This window comes from Natrix helvetica (assembly GCF_964273705.1).
Source record: "Natrix helvetica genome assembly, chromosome: 2".
NCBI classification, from domain to species: Eukaryota; Metazoa; Chordata; class Lepidosauria; order Squamata; family Natricidae; genus Natrix; species Natrix helvetica.
In genome coordinates, this window is record NC_138552.1 from 223822155 (window position 1) to 223843197 (window position 21043).

The 21043-nt window shown below is 36.8% G+C and overlaps 1 protein-coding gene across 6 annotated transcripts; it reads left to right on the forward strand.

Moving 5' to 3' along the window:
• The first annotated feature begins 8373 nt into the window (after window positions 1-8373).
• ZBTB18 (zinc finger and BTB domain containing 18) lies at window positions 8374-20494 on the forward strand. 6 transcript variants are annotated; one of them, XM_081944708.1, is made up of 3 exons: window positions 8747-8796; window positions 11075-11157; window positions 12872-20494. In XM_081944708.1, exons 2-3 carry the CDS (start codon window positions 11145-11147, stop codon window positions 14452-14454), a joined length of 1596 nt encoding a protein of 531 aa, XP_081800834.1. In that variant the 5' UTR covers window positions 8747-8796; window positions 11075-11144; the 3' UTR covers window positions 14455-20494. The 6 variants fall into 6 exon arrangements, with proteins under 6 accessions (XP_081800838.1, XP_081800834.1, XP_081800837.1 ...); XM_081944711.1 differs by having other exon boundaries at window positions 8750-8796; window positions 11101-11157; XM_081944710.1 differs by lacking the exon at window positions 8747-8796 and adding an exon at window positions 8830-8881 and having other exon boundaries at window positions 11101-11157.
• Window positions 20495-21043: the final 549 nt, after the last annotated feature.

A 21043-nucleotide genomic window follows, 5' to 3' on the forward strand; every position in this document is an offset into this window, starting at 1 on the left:
ACGCAATTAAAATAAATCACACACATACTTTCAGAGACATCAAATGAGAGATGCTCTGCTATACGTCTGGGGGAAAATTAAGAAAAACCATTATATTAAAATCCCAATTTGGCTATCAACTATAGAGGCAGTGATATATCCCAATGTATTAGACCTAAATAAGATAGTAAGGTATAAAGAGCTATTAGATGAGCAAGGGGAATTAAAATCTAACCAAGGGTTAAAATATCAAGGAATAGAGATAGACTGGCGGCCATACCTGCAAAGTTGGACAAGGTACAAAAAAGACTTAGAACAATATGGCTTCTATAAAGAACAACAAGAATTGGATAAAATAATACAGGGGACGGAGGAAAAAACGATAACTAAAGCATACAATTATTTTCTGATATTTAAAATGGAGGAAGAAATGGTCAAAGAGACTATGATAATTTGGCCAAAAAAATTCGGCTACAACATTGAGTTAGAACATTGGGAAAAATTATGAGAAAAAATTACAAATTAACAATGTCAGCAGCCTGTAAATAAAACACATACAAAATGTTTTATCATTGCCATTTACCTCTGGCAAGATTGGCAAAAATGTTTCCGAATAGATAGTCGGAATGCAGTTACTAAGTGAACCATGTGGCTGTTAAATGAAACTGGCTTCCCCCATTGTCTTTGCTTCTCAGGAGCTGGCTTGGAAGATTACAAATAGTGATCACATGACCTCAGGATAGTACACCTGTCAGAAATACATGCCAGTTGCCAAGGATCCCATTTTTTATCAGAAGACTATGGAGATGCTACAATGGTTGTAAGTGTGAAAACTGATCATAATTCACTTATTTCAATGCTGCTTTAATTTCTAAATGAATGGTTGGAAGGACTGTCTATAATACTGTGAACAGTGATAGTCACTAATCTAGCAGCAGAACAGAGATATGAATTAGGTACGCAGATAAAAAAAACAGAAAAAGAATGCTGCTATCAATATCCTTTCAAAAATTTTCAGAATTTATTTACTTATGCAGTTTATTATCACCTGTTATAGCTTTCTAGGCATTAAGCACTAAAATTACCAAGTTAATTTCAGTAAAAATACCAAATTTCACAAATAGCAACACAAAATAAGAATACATAAAAAGAGCTACAATAACTTAGTAAGGGCAAAAATAGTATTCTTGTTTCAGTAAAAACTAAAAAAGTTAATAAAAATTATATCAAACTTTAATACATAATACCAAAATATATAAGTGGCTTGGGTAAATTAAAAAATCTGCTGAGGGATGAAAAAAGCTGTGAATCTATCCCCCCAAAGACCTTGATGCTGTTGTTACCCATATACTTGAGATCAAAGTACCCTGATAGATTCACTGAGTTATTTATGTACTGCATTCTTTTTTTTTTTAGCTTAGGGATAAAATAAGTTTTCTCTACCATTCAACTCCTCCCCCCGCCAAAATGGTCAATATGATTTTGGAACATTTCTTAAAACCACATAACACAAAATGAAAAGAACTATTAAGCCTGGTTTTCTTTGCAATGTTTGAACACTCTACTATAGAACTGATGCTAAAAGAAACAGCAATGGATTTACTTCAAGAGAACCCATGAACAGAATAAACTACAGTACTCTGTTGATTACTTTATTTTATTTATTTTTTAAATTTATATGCTGCCCATCTCCCTGATAAGGTGACTCTGGACAGCTTGATTTATGCTTGATTGATGCTTCTTAATATGTCTGCTTGCACATTGTATAATGTTTGCATTTAGTTCAATAAAACTATATCTTTCTTTGCATTTGGCAAGCTAAAACCTCAACAGAACAGCAACCTTACCATAAAGGACCTTCACTTTGCATTTGATGATCTACTTGAAAAAAAACAAGTCCAATACACAGCTTACATAAAGACTGTACTGTTACATTACAAACCATGACTTACATAGAGCAAAGAATTTTAAAATGGCAGCAACTGATCTACTAAGCGAGCAGTGATTATTTTATCGTATCCAAATTATCTCAGTTGTTAAGATGCTTAATTGGCGCTTTCCTTGTCTCATTTATTTATTAAAAGGTGATTGCAGGTTATGAGAGTACTAAAAACAACATGGAACTGGAATGTTCTGGAATGCCCATGAAAATACTTTAGAATATCAGCTGCCATATTTCAAGCACTGAATATTCACAATAGTCATTTTACATTCAGAACATTTTCTGCTCGAATCATGATGTGTCCTTCTAAAGGTTACTGCCAGCAGTTATATATTCTTTATTGAACATTGTTCCAATACCTTTCCTGACAACAGAATTGTCAATCCTTTGGCAAATTTGAACAGTCTTCCAGATATTGATTATTCTTGTTTGAATTTTATGCAAGTTAGCTTGCAGAAACATGTGGGATTTGGCTTGAATAATCACTCTTGCAGTATGACAGACTACATTGATAGTCTTAACTTAAAAGATCCTTCAGGAAATAAAAAAGAGCATTGTCCATTTAATTCCTTGTTCATGCAGAATGCAACCATAGAGTAAAATAACTAGTTGGAAACAACAAAAATATCTAAATATATCCACTGTATCTTTTTCTGTCTTTGGGTAGGACCAGCTTTAACCTATCATGACATACAAATATTGACATACTGACACATTGTAATCCCCCCCCAAAAAATTACTATTTAGCTTTTCACAAAATCACTCATTCATTATCCTACATACACTTTTGCAGTCCAGCTACTTACTACACCCTATGCGGCTTTCATTCTGTAAAATTGAAAGCTTATAGATAAGGCACTGCCATCATTGCCTCTACTGTTGTTAAAAATGTTTAAAAGAGGCAACCATTAAGACCATATCAGGATTCAAATGCGTTGCAGTTGATAGCATAAATGTTCCATCATCCCAATGTTTGAAGAGAGTGCCCCACATTATGCTCCCACCCCAATTTTTTTTAAAAAGGAAACCCGGGTAGTGTTTAAATTCAATGATATTATAAGACAGGATTTAAACAGCAGTTCAACATACAATCAAAGTAGCTGTTCCATTACCAAAAACAATTATCCTTTAAATTCAGATACTGTAGTAGATTTAAGTACAGTTTTATCCACTGTACTTAAAAATTATTTCCTATTTATTGGACTATTTATTGGAAAATAGACTTTCTGCAGATATGATACCACCCAATTTCAAAATATTAATTAAATAAAAAACAATACTAATATCTGTCTTGGCCAAGGAGGCTGCAGAGAGGAAACTCAGATCCATAATAGTAATGACTTTATTGTGCCAAAGGAATGTTTACAGAACACTTGGAAGTTTTTAATTTCCAAGAATTCTTCTTGAGGCAAGGTAGTTAAATATCCAGGGAGAAAGTGTGAAAAGAACATTTTGCTGATATTTGAGCCATGTCTTAAATAAAACAAAGGATTGCCAAACATGCCCGTTGGGTCTTATCAGTACGGAGGTTGTTTTCAGTTGCATTAGAGCATCAGTTTCTCAAGCTTGCTGGAAAGAAGAAACGAGCAAGTAATTGTTGGACCCAAAATTCTGGAAATGTGAAATGTAGTTGAATGAGTATAAGATGCACTAAATTCTTTAGAAGACTGAAAATAATTAAATATTTCTAGGCTACTGCAAAAAGAGACACAATATAACTCAGTGTACAGCCAATGTACAAACAGGATTCAGAAAACCTGATATCCCTTTTACAGTAGGGATATCAAAACAGAAGTTCCTGAATCTCTCAATTGCCCCTTTCGAGTCCTTTCTAGAAATTAAAATTAAATTCTAATTTGTAACAGGAGAGGAGAAAATTATTAATTGCAAGAAGAATAATCATTCAAATGTATTTAATGTTATTTAAATGAAAAATGTATTAAATATTTTCCTAGTCACACATACTTTATGGAAATGTGTCAAAGGATGCTTTCACAGATTAAATGTGGTCCTTAATGTAAAAAAAATGTTCCCTTCTGTTTTAACAACTCAAGCCCAAATGTATGAATTGATATCATCACAAAGAATAATTAAGGTTGGAACTCTAGAATCTAAACTTGAAGATAACTCTAGGCTGTGTTTGCACATTATCTGCGGTTTTCATAATCTAGACATAACAGCTTAGATTTTACACAATGCACTGAACCTCAAACTAGCTAGTCATATTCTAGCTAAATGTGTATGCAAGCCTAGCATTATTAAAAACCAGGTGTTATTTTCAGCCTTACAGATAATCTTTTAATAGCACAATCCTGATCCAAAGAGAGATTGTTACTACTTTGGATAATATTACTTTTACTTTCAATAGGCTCTGGAATTAAACATTTTAACTCCTACATTATAAATTCCTAGAATTGTAAAGAAAAAAATCATTTAGGAGGAAATCTAATTGTGATTTTAAAGATTTGTATTGTATATGCATCATTAAACAATGCTTACCATTCATTAATGCCTTCACCTCACTACAATTCCACATTGCAACACACAAATTGAGCTAGTAAGCCCTCGGGCTCTGTATTACTTGGGTGTTATAAACTGAAGTTGGCATATTTAAAGATGGGAAAGATTTTCTTAGATCTACTGTGTATTCTCCCAAATGGCTCTTTTCGTGGGGGAGGGCAGGCGAAAAAGATTAACTTGTTTTACGCTCAATGAAAAGCATTTCTCTCCAATTTGCAAACTCCAATTCATCCCTCAAATGTGTGCTTGTTTTGTGTATTACCTAGGGATGCATGACATGAAAGATATTTTAAAAATGTATGTAGAGGCCAGATGTCTTGCCAGATGTTGTATAGAAAAAATGTATTCCTACTAAACTGCTTCTGTTTCTTTTCTTTTCTTTCAGAAAGGTGTAGGGCTAAAGGTAGCACAGCAGCCGTGTCAGGCAAAATCTGATTGGCCACCAAATCCTTTGAAATGAGAGTTACATGTGCAACTTGAAGTTCAAGGAAGTACGAATACCAAATTGATAAAACTTAAGATTTGTTTTTCCCCAAATTATTTTTCATCTGAAGACATTTTAAAAAATAGAATAGGAAACATAGATTGAAGGGATACTTCCCTGCTCCCTATCTCCTGCCCCAATGCCCCAATCTACGTTATACTTTAAATCAGTGTTTCTCAAACTTGGCGACTTTAAGTCCTGTGGACTTCAACTCCCAGAATCCCCCAGCCAGCATAGCTGGCTGGGGAATTCTGGGAGTTGAAGTCCACAGGACTTAAAGTCGCCAAGTTTGAGAAACACTGCTTTAAATCATCTCTGCAATTTTTAGGAGGATCTAGTAGAGACTCTGTCCTGCTACCATTTTGCTTAACAGGTTTTTTTAAATGTAAAAATTCCATACAATTATGTTATCAGCATTATTATTAAAGGATGTGCATATCACATTAAAACACTCCAGCAGAATGCAGACAACTTACTCCATCCAGTGTCAATTAGTGACACTTCTATGGTTCAATATGCCATAGAGATAAAACAGGGCCAACCCAGCCAAGGTGTATACAATACAATGGAGAAATGGAAAACCTTTTTAACCCTGCGCTGGGTGACTTAAACTTTGACCTATCTTGAGATTTTTCCTTCCTATACAGTAAAAGAATAACAAAAAATGGTGTCTGCCTAGCTACTGCAAAGGTGGGTGGAATGCCAATTGACTTGGGAGGCAGCTGGCAATTTACTGTTTTGGCTTGCTCGTTTTTTTGGTATGACTCCCATGGTTAAGTACAATATCTATGGCTAGCTTGTAACTATGATTTGTAGATTTAGACTTTTATCTTTTTGCATAATTGGTTGGACTCATACAATGTGTGTTCTATAAAGTTTTTATTTGGGATTAGTGTATTGTATGCATTTAATGGCTTATAAAATTAATGTTAGGGTTTAGGGTTTTGTGTAGATGCAGCCAATCACGCTAACCATAATTAGATAAACCATAGCTTAGTATAATGTATTAATGTTGTTTTGTTATCAGTTGTCATTTTGTTTAAATCATGTGAGGTTGCAGTATATAATTTGGTAATCATATTTGGTGATAGCACATTATTAACCCTCTAAGTTGAGAAAAGAGAAGGCAATAAAGCAATCAGTGTTTTAATTGTGGGACAATGCTAGGTCTTTATTAACCAGAGCATTCTGTATTGCAGTACCAAAAAAAAAGAAAGATGAGTAAACCAGCTAACCAACTTGATACAAAGTGTGGTTAAAGTGCTTTCCTTATAATAGTTCCTTATTTTTCAGGCAAACTAGCTCTGGCATCTCTCTTCATGAAGGTGTCCCAAATATTCTGCTACTTGATACTTTACAGGCTGATAAAAGTAATAATAAAACAATCACAACTACTCTTCAGACATTATAAATATGTTGTGATCACAACTGAGCAGAGATAAGACTAAGTCAAATCACACTTGACATCCAAGCACACAGAACAGATCTGGGAAAGAGGTCATCTTTGTGTTTATTTATTTAAATTTGTTTGCTGCCCATCTCGCCTAGCTACATGTTCATGGACAGACTCCTGTATAAGCAGAACTTCTATACTTTGAGGCTTCTTCCTCATATGAAAGCCCTTAATGTTTGCAGCACAAAAGATGTTCCCTAGTGAACTTCATGCTAATAGGCAGTTCTCTGAAAGTGAATTCTCAGATATTCAACAACAGGCCAGTTTTACATGGCAAAGCCAATTCTGTTCATGTATTGTGCATGACCCAAAGACACCTATTTTGAAGGCTGCTGTCAGAACTTAAAATGAAGTTAACTAGCAAGAACAAGATTCTTAAGACATTAAGTTTTCATCAAGTTTAGCTCCAAATGACTTCATGGAAACATACAAGTTAATTTCTTGATCAAAGCATTTTGCCAACTTTCCCCCTTTTTTGACTTCTCAATATAGCCCACTTTCCTGCCACTTCTTAGTGGTTTCCCATCCAAACATTAACTAGGATTGTCCCTGCACAGCTTTTCCCAATCAGCCAAGTGCTGCCATCTAGCTGAGTATTTTAAGATACTACTGCCCACTGACAATTAGCATCTGGCAGCAGCAAAGACAAAGCCTTTAGCATTACATTAAGTTGTATTACGATTTATCTCAGTCAATTTCCATTTCTACATATTAACTAAGATGCTAATTATATGCAGATTAACATCTTCCTTCATCCTTTCAAAGCAATATATAAATGACCACCCCACAGCCTTGACTTCGGTTGGTGGTTCTTCCAGACGGACAGCTCCTAAGTACTAACAATCAAAATATACCTATTTGATCTTACATTCAACATATTTTGGGTGTGAATGGCAAAGAAAAAAAAAGTAACACTATAGGAAAACACAAGGGGTTACAAAGGGACAATGTCGGCTGGACCTTTCTTAAAAATTACACTTGAACAGCTGCAATTCCATTTTTAATTCTGGAAAGTTACGGGTTGAGATGGCGGAAGGACAGGAGATATTCCCTAAGATTTATTTAATGAGTAGCGACGAAGGGATATAAAACGTAGAGTACAATCGTACTCGTTTTACTCTAAAATAAAAATGACTTCTACTGCTTTAAGAACTCCGCCAGACAAATACCAGGCACTCCCTCGGTTTTCTTGTAAGAGGAAAAGCTCAACGGTCGCATTTCTGCCTTCCCGAGAGAAGTGCATCTGCGAAGCTTATGATAATTATTCTCAAATAAGAGCAAGAGTCATAAAAAGGCTGGGAGGAAACCGCGAGTTTCGTGCAGCACAAAGGCGGTACAGCAAGAAGTCCTCTGAACCATTAAAAAGTGACGAGAAGTTAAATGGCAGAAAAGCAACTTTAAAAAGCCGTTGGGCAGAAGAAAAAAGCTCGTCAAGTTATAGGGTGCCCCCCCCCCCGCTGTTTTGCAAAAAATTAAAAACAAATGAGCGGGCACATCTGGCGGAGAAGCCGTCGTGACGAGTAGCCCAGCAACAGCAAGCGCTACGGAACCGCCACCAAATCTCCAAGCTCAGGCAGCCTCCAGGCAGGCCTCGCCTTTCACTCGTGTAACCCTCAGCCTATCCCACCAGAGACCCATAGCCATTATTCCCCACCATGCACCGCGCCCAGGGAGAAAAGAGGCAGCCCGCCCGAGGCCCGCTCCTCCCGAGGCCGAGGAGACTGCAGTGAAGAAGCGCGAAGGACGCGCGGACTGACCCGGGACTACAAAACCCCGCCCCTTTCTCAATCATCGGCAACACGCCTGTGGAGCCAATAAGCCCACCCCGAAAACGCTGATTAGCCACAACGGTGAGCTCGCTTCGCTTCCTTCCCTTGCCATTGGGCGGCCTTCCATTGTCGATCAACGACTTTCTTCCTTGCCGATTGGGCGAGGCAGCGCCGTGAGCCAGCTGCGCTGTCAGTCAGGGAAACTGCTCGGGGAAGGAAGGGAAGAGGGAGGGGAGGGAAGGAAACATCTGGCTGCCGCAGCCCGGGCCCCGTCTGTGCCGCCGCCGCCGCCGCCGCGCGTGCTCCTGCGCTGTGTGCGCCTGACTCCCCGCCCCCTCTCCCTCCCTCCCTCCCTCCCTCTCCGCCGGCCCGGGATCCTCCGGGGCGCTGCCATGGGGCGCCGCTGAGACAGCGCGGGGAGCCCCCCTGCTCCCTCCCCTGCCTTCCTCTCCCCATTGCCCCGCTCGCGTATTCCTGCTTTGGTGGCCCCTCACTCACTCGCGGACTTGGAGGGGGGGAGGAGGAGGAACGAGCGGGACGCCGGGCGGGGAGTCGGGGCGCCCGCAGTGGCGGAGGGGGCGGTGGCGGCCGAAGGAGGAAGCGGCGCAGGGAGGAGGATCGCGGCTGGGACCTGGGGCCGCTCCAGAGTGTGAGTCCCGGGGCTGACCCCGCGGGGACTGGGCGGAGAGGGGCGGCCGGGTGTACGGAAGCCGTCCCGTGTTGCTAAGGAAGGAGTAAGAGCCGCAGGTTGCTTGTTGTGCTGGGGTTGCCGCGGGGGGGGGGAGGTGTGGGGGAGCATGAGGTTGTTATGAGACAACTGGCAGCTTTGGGGCAAGTGGCACTGAGGACAGGGCGTGTAGATGTCAGGAAGAGAGAAGGATGCCTTGAGTCACCCTGAAGAGCTGCTTAAAGTGAGCTGATCGGGGGGGGGGGAGGGGGGTTTAACAGGTGGAGAAAAGGAGGGGATCGGTGGGATGCGAAGTTGGGGAGGAGAGACATAGCCTCATTTTTTGGGGAACGAGCCCGTAAAGGCCGACGGGGACAGTCAGAGAGGAGGGTCCGGGTTTAATGGGCTGGAGACCGAACAGCTTGTTTTGGATGATAAAAGTCTCAAGTGGACTTAGATGTGTATCCTAGACGGGGCTTTCATAAGAGGAGTGGAAGAGAGTAAGCTTCAGAGCAGATTTTGTAACTGCAGGAGAGAGAATCAAGAGCAGTTCCGAGTAAGTTTGCAAGGTTCAGAGTTTACAGCCTCCCTTGCAGGATGGGAGATGGAGGGGGGGATTTGCAGGGGAATTGGGCTGAGCTTGGGAGCAGATGGGGGAGCAGAGAGGGAGTCCTTTGTGTGTGGCAGAGCCTGTGCAGTGTGTGTTTTGTCTCAAGCTCAAAAGGTCAGAAGGGGTAGGTGATGTGGAGAGCCTTGCAGCTGTGGAGACAAGGCAGGGTGGATGCGAGGAGAGAGATTTGTTCCCTCCCAGAACACTTATGTTCAGCTCTTCCTCCTTACTTTCCTTTTGTTGTTCCATTGACTACTATTCCTGTATTTGCCTGCTTCCTTCTTTCCTGTCTGTGCTGCTTTCCATGTCTGTGCATTTACTTGCTTAATCTTAACACACTTCGCAGTATGTCAGGAGTTCAATGAAGTTATAGCTGACTTAATCTTCAAGTTGGTGTCACTCTCTATGAAAGGGGAAAGGGGAAAATCACAATTGGGTCATCTGCCATGCTTTGTTTGTCTCATATTCACCCAGAACTTTTACTTTATTTGTAAAATTCTATTAAGAACAGTGTCAAAACAGAAATTGCTTGAATTAACCAGCTACCATAGTAAAATGAGATGGAGGAGAGTTACGAGTAAACGTGCAGAAAACTTTGTTAATTAAACATTGTCTGTGGCCTAAGACTGGCAAGCTGGATACTTGTCTATTCTGCTGGGCTGAACAGCTTATTTCATTTTAGTTTACTTCCCGATTACTCACAGCATTTTCCTGTGAAGTTAAGAGAGGTCATTACATTTTTTCCACTCTCAAAATAGATTTCATACATGCATACGGAATAAAAATTGCAATTTTGAAGTGCAGGATAATATTTTTGCCTTACTAATGAATAGCAAAGTTCATATTCAGTTTCATGCCACATATAAAAAGGCTTTATATGATAACACTCCTTGAAATAATTGCACTTTTTACAAATTTATTACTAGGAGGGGAATATTACTATTATTTCTGTTCTTGTATTTGCAATAGTATGATCTATAGAGCACATTGAGCATGTAGATGACTTTTAAGTGCCCAGAAAAGTGCTCCTATTGCACATAAAAATATAAGCAATTATTACATCATTAGTGAGTAAAATGAGTTAACATACAATTGCATTGATATTTATATATATAAAGTTTTTCTAAGTCTGTTCTTTCTAAATTGATAGAAAAGATGAACTGAATATCAAGATAAATACATTGGGTAAAATGAATTGCTTAAAACGAACCTCTGGGTTCAGTAAAATGGATGGGTAAGTTCTCAATATAAAAAAACCCTCCAAAGTTATGACAGAAGGGTTTCTATACTGTACATGCAATGAAGCCCCATATGTCTAAGGTTTTTTTTTTTCTTTACTTTTCTCTGTTAGAAAGTTTTGAAAAAAAGAGACTTTGAAGTATTTTGTTTATACTAACAGACAAGAAAAGTTCTCCTAAGAAAAAGCTGGTGGAAGGAGTGTAGAGGAGTAGCATATGGCATTAAAAGGAGCACAGCTGGAGGTAACATTTCCATCTGAACATGATGTCAGAGCAGCTGACAGCCTGCCATCCCTCAGCCTTTTATTCTAACACACAGACAGGGAGTGAGTGTGTTTGCAGATCTGTGTGTAGGGAAGGTATCTCATTCCTCTCTAACATCATCTCCACTTTGCATCTGTCTCTTTCTTAGTCTGCTTTTTTCCACCGATCTAACAGACCTGGAGCCAGCAAGACTCGGACAAAAGGACTTAATCAGGTTTATGTGTGCTAAAGGTAGGAACAGCAGGAGGCTAGCTACAGTGTGCTTCTCTCTTGATGTTTGTTTATTTAATTTCCAAACAAAAATCCCATTACTTGTTTAATGATGTTTAGGAAAAAAATAAGTAGGGTTCATTGAAAAGGGAATAACAGTTTCTATTGTAATTAAGACTTTAAATACATGTTGATGCATTTGTTCCTGTGCAGTAATATTAAAATAACTATTTAAATGATATAGTTCCCCTGTTTTTATTATGAGCACTTGAAAAAATAATTTATAGTTTAGGGAATCATTTTGGTATTGCAATGATGATGGCTGTTCTAAGAGTACTGTTTCTAAAAGTAAAAATATGAAAGTAAGATTTGAAATGATACATTGATTGAAATGAAAAATATATATGAATATGCATGACGGGTTATACTATTCACATTTATGCTTTGCCCAAGCCATTGAGGGATCTTGAAATCTATAGCCCCCCCCTCCCCTTTGAGGAAAAAAAGGATTTGAATGTCTATGCAACTTTAGGATCCCACCTACCTTGAAACTAACTTAGTCAGTTTCACCTGACTAATTTTTCCCCCCTGGAAATATATTAAAGTTTATTTCAGTACAACAATAACTGAAAGAAGGGTTTTGTTTTCACGACTAATTTAGAACTTGTAGATATGAGCTCCCTGAATTGGCCAGACAGCTGTAATCGCACTCCTCTATTCTTAATCTCTTTATCTGGGCAGCAGCTGCCATATGGCCACAGTCAGCTGGATCAGATGTTTATAAGCTTCCTTCTTCGTCCCTCTCTGTCCTTTCAGCCTCCTAATTTGATCACAGCTACCTTGTGAGCTGCCCTCCAATCTTTATTTTTAGCCCTCTTAAGGATTAGGATTGATGTTGGCTGTGGGGCACTTAAAGTGATTGTATTGTAAATCTTCTTGCTTTATTCTAGCAGTAGAATATACTTTGGACCAGAGTGTAACTTTAAGAACATATAATGCCCAAAAGATGCAGCAGCTGTATGTAACTAGTTTAGCACAACTTCAGTTGTAAGTAGTAGAAAATAAAGAAAATACTTAAAATGTTTATGTAGAAAACTCTAATGCTCATTTTGAATGGTTACACAATGACCCCAAGGGGAGAAAAGATTACTGAATTATGCTGAAATTGTTTCAACTGATATGCAGCAATAACATAGGACCGTCTTAATAGAAGAGCCTTATTTTTTTTAAAGCCTTTTATATAAAGAGTTTGCATTTTTGTGCATTTTTAAAGAGGGATATCTTGTAATCAGTTATTTTGTTAGACGAAGAAAATGGAAAAACTGGCATTCACAGATGAGGCCAGCGATGATCTGTGCCAAGAGAGTTTAGAAGCCATTGTCATCTTAATCAGTTAAGATTAGTTTTTAACCCACCCACCCACCCCCTTCTAGGATTAAATAAGTTATATCAGAGATACCTGCTTCTGAATTCAAATTGGAAAAGGCTGTTGTAACTTTCAAGTTCTGAATATTCATTTTCATCTGCACCTCCCAGTCTGTTTCCTTACGGTTAACAAAACGGTTAATAGAGAACTCTTAAAAGTTGCAAAAAGTGATTAACAGAAAGTCATGCTATCTTAATGTATTTCCGTTTCTCTACAGAGCATTACTTCGGATCTTTGTACCCATTGCCGTATTATCAAATGTAGCCAATGAATATTTCCAGTGTTTAATTAAATCTTTGTTGCTTCTAGGTTATGAAGACAGCATGGAGTTCCCTGACCACAGCCGGCATTTACTACAGTGTCTGAGGGAACAGAGGCATCAAGGTTTCCTTTGTGACTGCACTGTTCTGGTAGGAGATGCCCAATTCCGAGCACACAGAGCTGTACTGGCTTCATGCAGCATGTACTTCCACCTATTTTACAAGGACCAGCTGGACAAAAGAGACATTGTTCATCTGAACAGCGACATTGTTACAGCCCCAGCTTTCGCTCTCCTACTTGAATTCATGTATGAAGGGAAACTCCAATTCAAAGATTTGCCCATTGAAGACGTGCTCGCAGCTGCCAGTTACCTTCACATGTACGACATTGTTAAAGTTTGCAAAAAGAAACTAAAAGAAAAAGCCACCACTGAGGCAGACAGTACTAAAAAGGAAGAAGATGCCTCAAGTTGTTCGGACAAAGTGGAGAGTCTTTCTGACGGCAGTAGCCACATTGCAGGAGACATACCCAGTGATGAAGATGAAGGGGAAGATGAAAAAATGAGCATCCTGCCCAGCAAAAGGGACTTAACGTCTGAGCCTGGAAACATGTGGATGAGATTGCCCTCGGACTCCGGAGTGATTCCCCAGAGCGGTGGGGAACCAGACACACATGCAACAGCAGCTGGGAAAACAGTAGCCAGCCCCTGCAGCTCAACAGAGTCTTTGTCCCAGAGGTCTGTCACCTCCATGAGGGATTCAACAGATGTTGACTGTGTCCTGGACTTGTCTGTGAAGTCAAGCCTTTCTGGAGTTGAGAATTTGAACAATTCGTATTTCTCTTCACAGGATATGATGCGAAACAACTTGGTGCAGGTGAAGGTGGAAAAAGAGGCATCCTGCGATGAGAGTGATGTTGGCACTAATGACTATGACATGGAGCATAGCACTGTGAAAGAAAGTGTGAGCACTAATAACAGGGTACCATATGAGCCAGCCCATCTGGCTCCTATGAGAGACGATTCTGTTTTGAGGGAGCTAGATAGAGAGGACAAAGCCAGTGATGATGAAATCATAACTCCAGAGAATGAGAGAGTTCAGGTGGAAGGGAGCATGGACAGCAGTCTGCTCCCTTATGTCTCCAACATACTTAACCCTGCAGGCCAAATTTTTATGTGCCCCCTCTGCAACAAAGTCTTTCCTAGTCCCCACATCCTGCAGATTCATTTAAGTACGCACTTTCGAGAGCAGGACGGGATTCGCAGTAAGCCTGCCGCTGATGTCAATGTCCCAACCTGTTCCTTGTGTGGTAAGACTTTTTCTTGCATGTACACTTTGAAACGTCACGAGAGGACTCATTCAGGTGAAAAACCATACACTTGTACTCAGTGTGGAAAGAGCTTCCAGTATTCCCACAATCTGAGCCGCCATGCCGTAGTTCACACACGGGAGAAACCACACGCTTGTAAGTGGTGTGAGCGGAGGTTCACCCAGTCTGGAGACCTTTACAGGCATATTCGGAAGTTTCACTGTGAACTAGTGAACTCGTTGTCTGTCAAAAGTGAAGCACTGAGCTTACCTACTGTCAGAGACTGGACATTAGAAGATAGCTCTCAAGAACTTTGGAAATAGAATTTTATATATATAATTAATATATATATATATATAAATAAATAAATCTATATAGTTGTGGTACAGTCTAAAAGCAGTCTTGTTTCCTTAAACTAACAAAGTTTGGCCATTAGCTTGTTTTATGCACTTTAAAGCAGCATGAACATTTCACTACTTAGTGTTCTGATAATGAACTATAGAAATAAGACAAATAAACTTCATAAAACCTTCCCGTCTCCCCACCAAGTAAGTACTTCTTTTAAAAATAACTGCAATTGAACCAGAGCGATTGTTAGTGTCTATTTAACATTATTTACAACATTGCATCATTTCAATTTCCACTTAAATCAGTAATCTCCAGGTTTTTTTTATCACTTTAGTTAAATTTTTTATACTGCATGCATCTTTTCTAGCTCAGGGAAACCTGAATGCTTTTAGACCCAAGCGATATGATTTCTAAATGACTGGAGTATCAATTTTTCAAAAGTGATTGTTATTATGTTGTAATTTGTAAACTACAATAGTTCCCACAATGAAAAAAGAATTTTTGAAAATACACTGGAATCACGGGGACTCTGAAGGCGTGTTTGGGATGAAAAGAGGATGTTGCATTTTCAGCAGTTGTAAACTGCATTTAAAATGTGAATTACTGTTATATACTGTAATTGATTAAAAGGGTTGGGGGGTGTCAAAGAAATTGACAAGTTGTGTTAATGCTCTAAGTTGAGTCTTGGAAAGTAAATATTAATGCTACAGAAATGCATGCATTTCGGTATATTTTTGTCTTTGTTTGCATTGTATAACTTTAATGAGTGATTTTAAAAACTTATTTAATTTTTAGTAAGAAAAAGCACCAGGAAAAAAAACCTGGTGGTATGAAGAACATAAATGCACTGCTTTTATTTTATATAATTTAAATTAATTGCCCATTGTCTTTAAGTTGAACAAACGCTATATGTTGATTTTAGCTATGTAAAGGAAGATAGTAATGTTTACAGACTTAGAGATTTGCATGTGCAGTGAACATTTATTTAAAAAAATGATTGCACAAACCCATGCCAGCTCCAACCTTAGATGAATATACTTAACCCATGTGAGCATTTTTAGAATTCTTGCTGCACAAATAAACAATAGGTGTTCATTTTATTCGCCCCTTCAAAAGATTCTATGGAGTGAAAAAGCCCCAGGCTAAAAGAACTAAAAACCTTGATTGACATGGGACAGGGTGGGGAGGTGGTGGGAGAAAAGTTGGGGGAGGGTTTGTGAACTGTGTATCCAAACAGCAAAGACTGCAGCCTGACGTGTGGTTTTAATGATCAACATGTAGGGCAAAAGCATTTTGCACAGTGTTTGTTTTCCTGTCTTGCACTTACAAATAAGGACTATGAGAGTAGCATGGAAAATGTTTTTTTTTCTGCTTTTGTTTAGAATTTGATCGCCTTAACTACTGTAAACATAGCCTATTTTTGTGCTTAAGAAACTGAATGGAAAACTCCATTGTGTATTGCTGGACTGTTTTGGAAATATTTTGGTCAAATGTATATTAATTTGGCTGTAATGGCATTTAAAACAAAAAAAGCTGTGAAAATGGCCTTGGAGCATTATTTAGTTACTTGAACATTCTCTAGGTTTTAAAAATTCATTGTTTTTATTTAGAAAAGACAATCAGTGTCTGAAAAAATGGACTACTTATGCTTTTTTATTCTTTTGTGGACATGAGTGATTGTTGGGGGGGGGGGTTAGGTTGCCCTTTAGTTTCACATTTTTTTTATTTTTTGGTTTTAAAAATTAGACTGACATCTAGCCTTGACAATCATAGTATGTTTTATTTTCATGAGGGGGAGGGGAATAACTTATAATGCTGTTTAGTTTTGTACTATTGGTGTGTTGGTGAATTTTTAAATTGTGTGCTAACTGCAATAAATTATACATACTGAGAAATCATTTAGTTGTCTTCTCCCCTTTTTAAAAGAAAAAAATTGTAAGTGTTGTACATACTTAATCTTTTTGTGCAGTTTCCTCTTGCTGTATGGAATAAGGTTGCAGTTTGAAAGCGATCTCAAGCAAAAATGGTTTCCATTAAGCAAATGCTAATAATGCTGTATTTCTAAAAAAAAAAAAAAACCTTGATCATAGCAACTATTTTTTTCCTACAGGTTCCTAAACAAAAAGCTAAGGTAAGTAATATTCTGAGTTTTATGGAAGCACAAACTTCTAAGTCCAAATGTAAATTCTGCATCTATATCTAATTAATATTAATGTGAAAATAAGAATGGGGCAAAAGGGGAAAAATGGCAGTTTGAAGAAATGACTGTGTTGTGAGGCAGCTACAAAACTAAAATAATGGTTATTCCAAATCACATGCACACAAATTATATCAGTAGGTGGTCGGCCCGTTTTTCTTTCATAGATGCACTTATTCCTGCAGAACAACTTATAAGTAGCCTTTAATTTGACAGGCTAGTTTCTTAGGATGTTCCCAATGAAAGCTCTGCAATAGAATTTTCAGTTTGGATCAAAAGAAATGTACACATCAACCAGTGAGCCTAATCTCTCTTATTTACAATATGGTTCATAACAATATTGACAAATTATATGCCTCCAAATGATCTCATTCATTTAATGCAACATTCATGCAGTTTAATAGTTTACTTTGTGATAGATTGGTCTCACTATTGATGGATATTTTTAAAATGCATGACAGACATAAAAAAAACCTTCATATCACAAGGTTGGATACTTCTGAAAACTTCATTTTTAGGCTTTGGGCTTGCTTCCTTTTCGTCAATTTTAAGGTAATGTACAGAAAATAAAATTCAGATTGTCACTTTCACAGTAAGACATGAAAACTCTGAAGGAATTTATATCATTTCAAGTTTTCCATTGAGATAGTTAAGATGCTTAGAGCTTACTTTGGTATATAATTTTAGAATTCACTACTTCTGACAATAAGAGATCTGCTTAATTTATTCATATTAGCATCTTTCTCCACAGGGCTGTAATAATAAAGGGAATATGTGAATTCAACAAATTTGGCTACATTACGTATACTGCAATTGAAATGTAAATTCTCATAATCATCTGCGTATCAACGTATAAGATAATAAAATGAACCTCTCCTCCCATAAGACATGCTTTCTCTTTTAGCATGTAATAACCTAATCTGTGTGACAGACTTTCTAGGGTGTGACAGTAACAGTTAACACCTTGGTATAAACTGCAACAAAGAATGCTTAGAATATTTTTTTTGTAAATCCCAACAGCTTTTTTAATTCCAATAGATTAGATTCCAATACTGTAAATCAGATTAGATTCAATTACACTGAATTGTACATTGTTGTAATCATGAAAATCACTTGGTGAATTTGTATAATGTTGCAACTTTTAGTTAAATGACTAAATTTTGAGCAAACCCTGTAATTTTGTTTTGGGATACATCAAATCACAGGGGGGAAAAAGCTCATTGCTTTGGTTATTTATTGTTTTATATTTCTTAAATGTGAAATAAAAAGACTTTGCTGCACACATGTGTAATATGGTACATGCCTGTTCTTGTGCACATGTGCCAATACATATGGTACACAGAGTAAGTATTATTAGAAAGCAATTCACAGCTAACCTGTGATAAAAGTTGATACGTTCGAAAAGTATTAACCATTATATTTACTTTGTTAGCTTTTTTTACAAGCAGCTGCATTTCTTCAGGAAGTCTGCTTGGGTTCATTTTTCCTCCTAAACTAAAGTAATTGCTTTTAGCATCATATCTTATGTTACGTTTTTTTAATTATGTTTTTGAGTATTTTGTTTCTTTTTTGCTATTTTAGCTCTACCTATGAACCTCTTAAAAATTATATGGTAACACAAATCAAATGCTCTGCCAGATGAAGGTAAAATTGGGGGGTGGGGTGAACAGCTGTTTTAAATGGAAATTTAAATGTATGCATGCATGTATTTTTATTCCTGAAGCATGAATGGCGTATTTGGGTTAGCACACATGCATGTTATTTTTTTCCTGGAAATCATTGTTTTTTTAGAATAATCATAAAAAGTTGTTCTCCAAAATTCTTGTATAATAAATAAGATTAAAAAAAATAAAGGATAGGTGAAGGGAAAAAATCTATTAACCTTTTACAGTTTTTGCCTGTAGCCCACTGAAATCTTATATTTAATACAATTAAGAAAATGTAACACATTCAAATAATTATTTGTTATAGAATAATTGTTCTGTAACAATTTTTTGTTATAGAATAAAGTTTATAATCTATAATTAGGTTATAATATATGACATTATAGAAACATGGCTTTAGTCATGTCTCTTTTTATAAATACTTTTTACATTATTTCCTTTTACATTATTACAATATCCAAATCAAAAACAATATTGTATTGTATAGTCACAAAGTTGACTCCATCACTATCACTAAGGTGATACCCTCCTAAAAGTTTTGCTGACGGCATATTTTGATACAGAATTAGGTTATAAAAAACATTGCTTATACTATCAGTATTCTACTCAATAATGTTACAAGTTCATTTGTTATCTATATTCTAAATTGTGAGTACAAGAAGAATCTAGCAGAACACTGCTTTTTATTTTCTAATTAGGATTCTTTTTTCTGTCATAGTTTTTGAACCTGTAACTATGGATAAATGTATAGTTATTAAAAGAAATGCATAGTATTTTCAGAGTATTGCATATCTTAATGCAGCATTTTGCTATTGAGAAAGGAAATTAAACTATACATTTTGTACTGATAATTCTTCTAATGTATAGAATTATGATAAATATCAATTGAACAAGAGACACATATAGCACTTTTAAATAATAGTTATAATTTTAAAAGAATTTTTAGAATTGTAGCAAACGTAACATACAGTACATTTTATATAATTTAGCATAAAACTAAATGGTATTATTTATGATGTATGTCAGAGTGTAGATTGATCAAATTTTCTTTCCACTCTAGTGAATAAAACACATAAATTAGACAAATATTGAATAAATATAACCAAGCAATTGAAAAATTATATTTTAGAAAAGTATACATGTAAATTTATCATTAACACGTGTCACCATTTTTATTCATCAGCCAATATGTTGTAAATATTAGCATTTTCAGCTTTGATAAGCATGACATAAACCTGGATTCCATATCTTGAAATTCCCTTCATGCAAATCCTTCACTGATATTGGAACACTAAGTAGGATTGGACTGACTAAATACTTGGATGGAGGTCCCCCGCAAAACCCCAGGATTACGGGCTAGACTGGGAGCCTTGAAGTCGAAGACATCCCGGAAGGAAGGCAAGGGCAAACCCTGCTGTACTGATCCCGAAGAAATGCCATTAATTAAGGAGACTAGGTTTAGAAATGTATTGCTTCCTGAGATTATTGAAAAGAATTATCAGTAACAATAAAGTTAACTTTAGAGTTTTTTTATGAGGGCAAGATGTCCATTCATCATTGATTTCGGTATGTGCGTATGTGTTTTTCCCCATCAAGGGTGGGATCATTTTTTAAAATTTTGTAGGCTGTTCCCTAAGAAGATAAAGACAATTTTAACAGCAATGTTTGGGATCCTTTCACTGAAAGCCCTCCTCATGCAGCTGCTTGAGAATATTATATGTAGCATTGGGCAATATCAGTTAGCGTATCTTTACTGAAGTGAAAGGATTTTTCTCCCATTAATAGCACTGGAATTCTGTAATGATTTAGTGAGGGGATGCATGTTTTATTTTTGTTTAATTAATAAAATGATTTTATATAATAAATCTTGTTTGTTTTAATTCCAGTGTGATGGTAAAACAGAGTCCATTGTATTTTCAATGCTTAATACTTTGACAAAGAAATTGACCATGGAACATAAAATGTAGCCTTTATGTGTGAAATAATGTATTAAATATATGTACATTTCTGTTTTTTATTGCTGTATAGTATGTAAAATGTTGAGCTAATGCACTTTGTTAATGATAAAAAAGAAATGAATAATCAAATGACTACTGTTAACTGCCTACCTCTTAAAGATGGTTAAATTTTCCTCTTAATAAATTAAGATTTTCAAACGGACTAAGTAGTTTTTTTGCTTTAGTTATAACTTCAAAATGCTCCTGTATCAGTAATGGCAGAGTAACAATGCAGCAAATGATCAGAGAGTTACAACTAAACTTTAACTTCAATTATTTGCTATTTAGCAAATTTTAAGAATGATTACATAACTGAATTCATGTGCATGATTTATTTTAACTACACTGCTTTAAAGTCTACCATAGTTAAGATTTTATATATTTTCTATAGTTTTATCAAATATTTTTAATATATGGATAATTTATATTTAATTTATGAGAAATATTCACATGACATCAGTCAGTTTCTATTATGGGATAAATCCAAGTGAGGGGATGAATAAAACTACACAGTACTACTCTTACGAAAAAAATATTTTGAGAAGTCTGTAAAGAAAGTTTGTACATTTATTTATTTAGAAACTTACATGGCTACCTATCTCATACAATATTCTAAATGGTTCCCAATAATCAGAAAAAGCAAAATAAAATCAATCAACTCATTCCATTAAACTCTACATATTCTTTAATTGGTTGGCCTTATTTC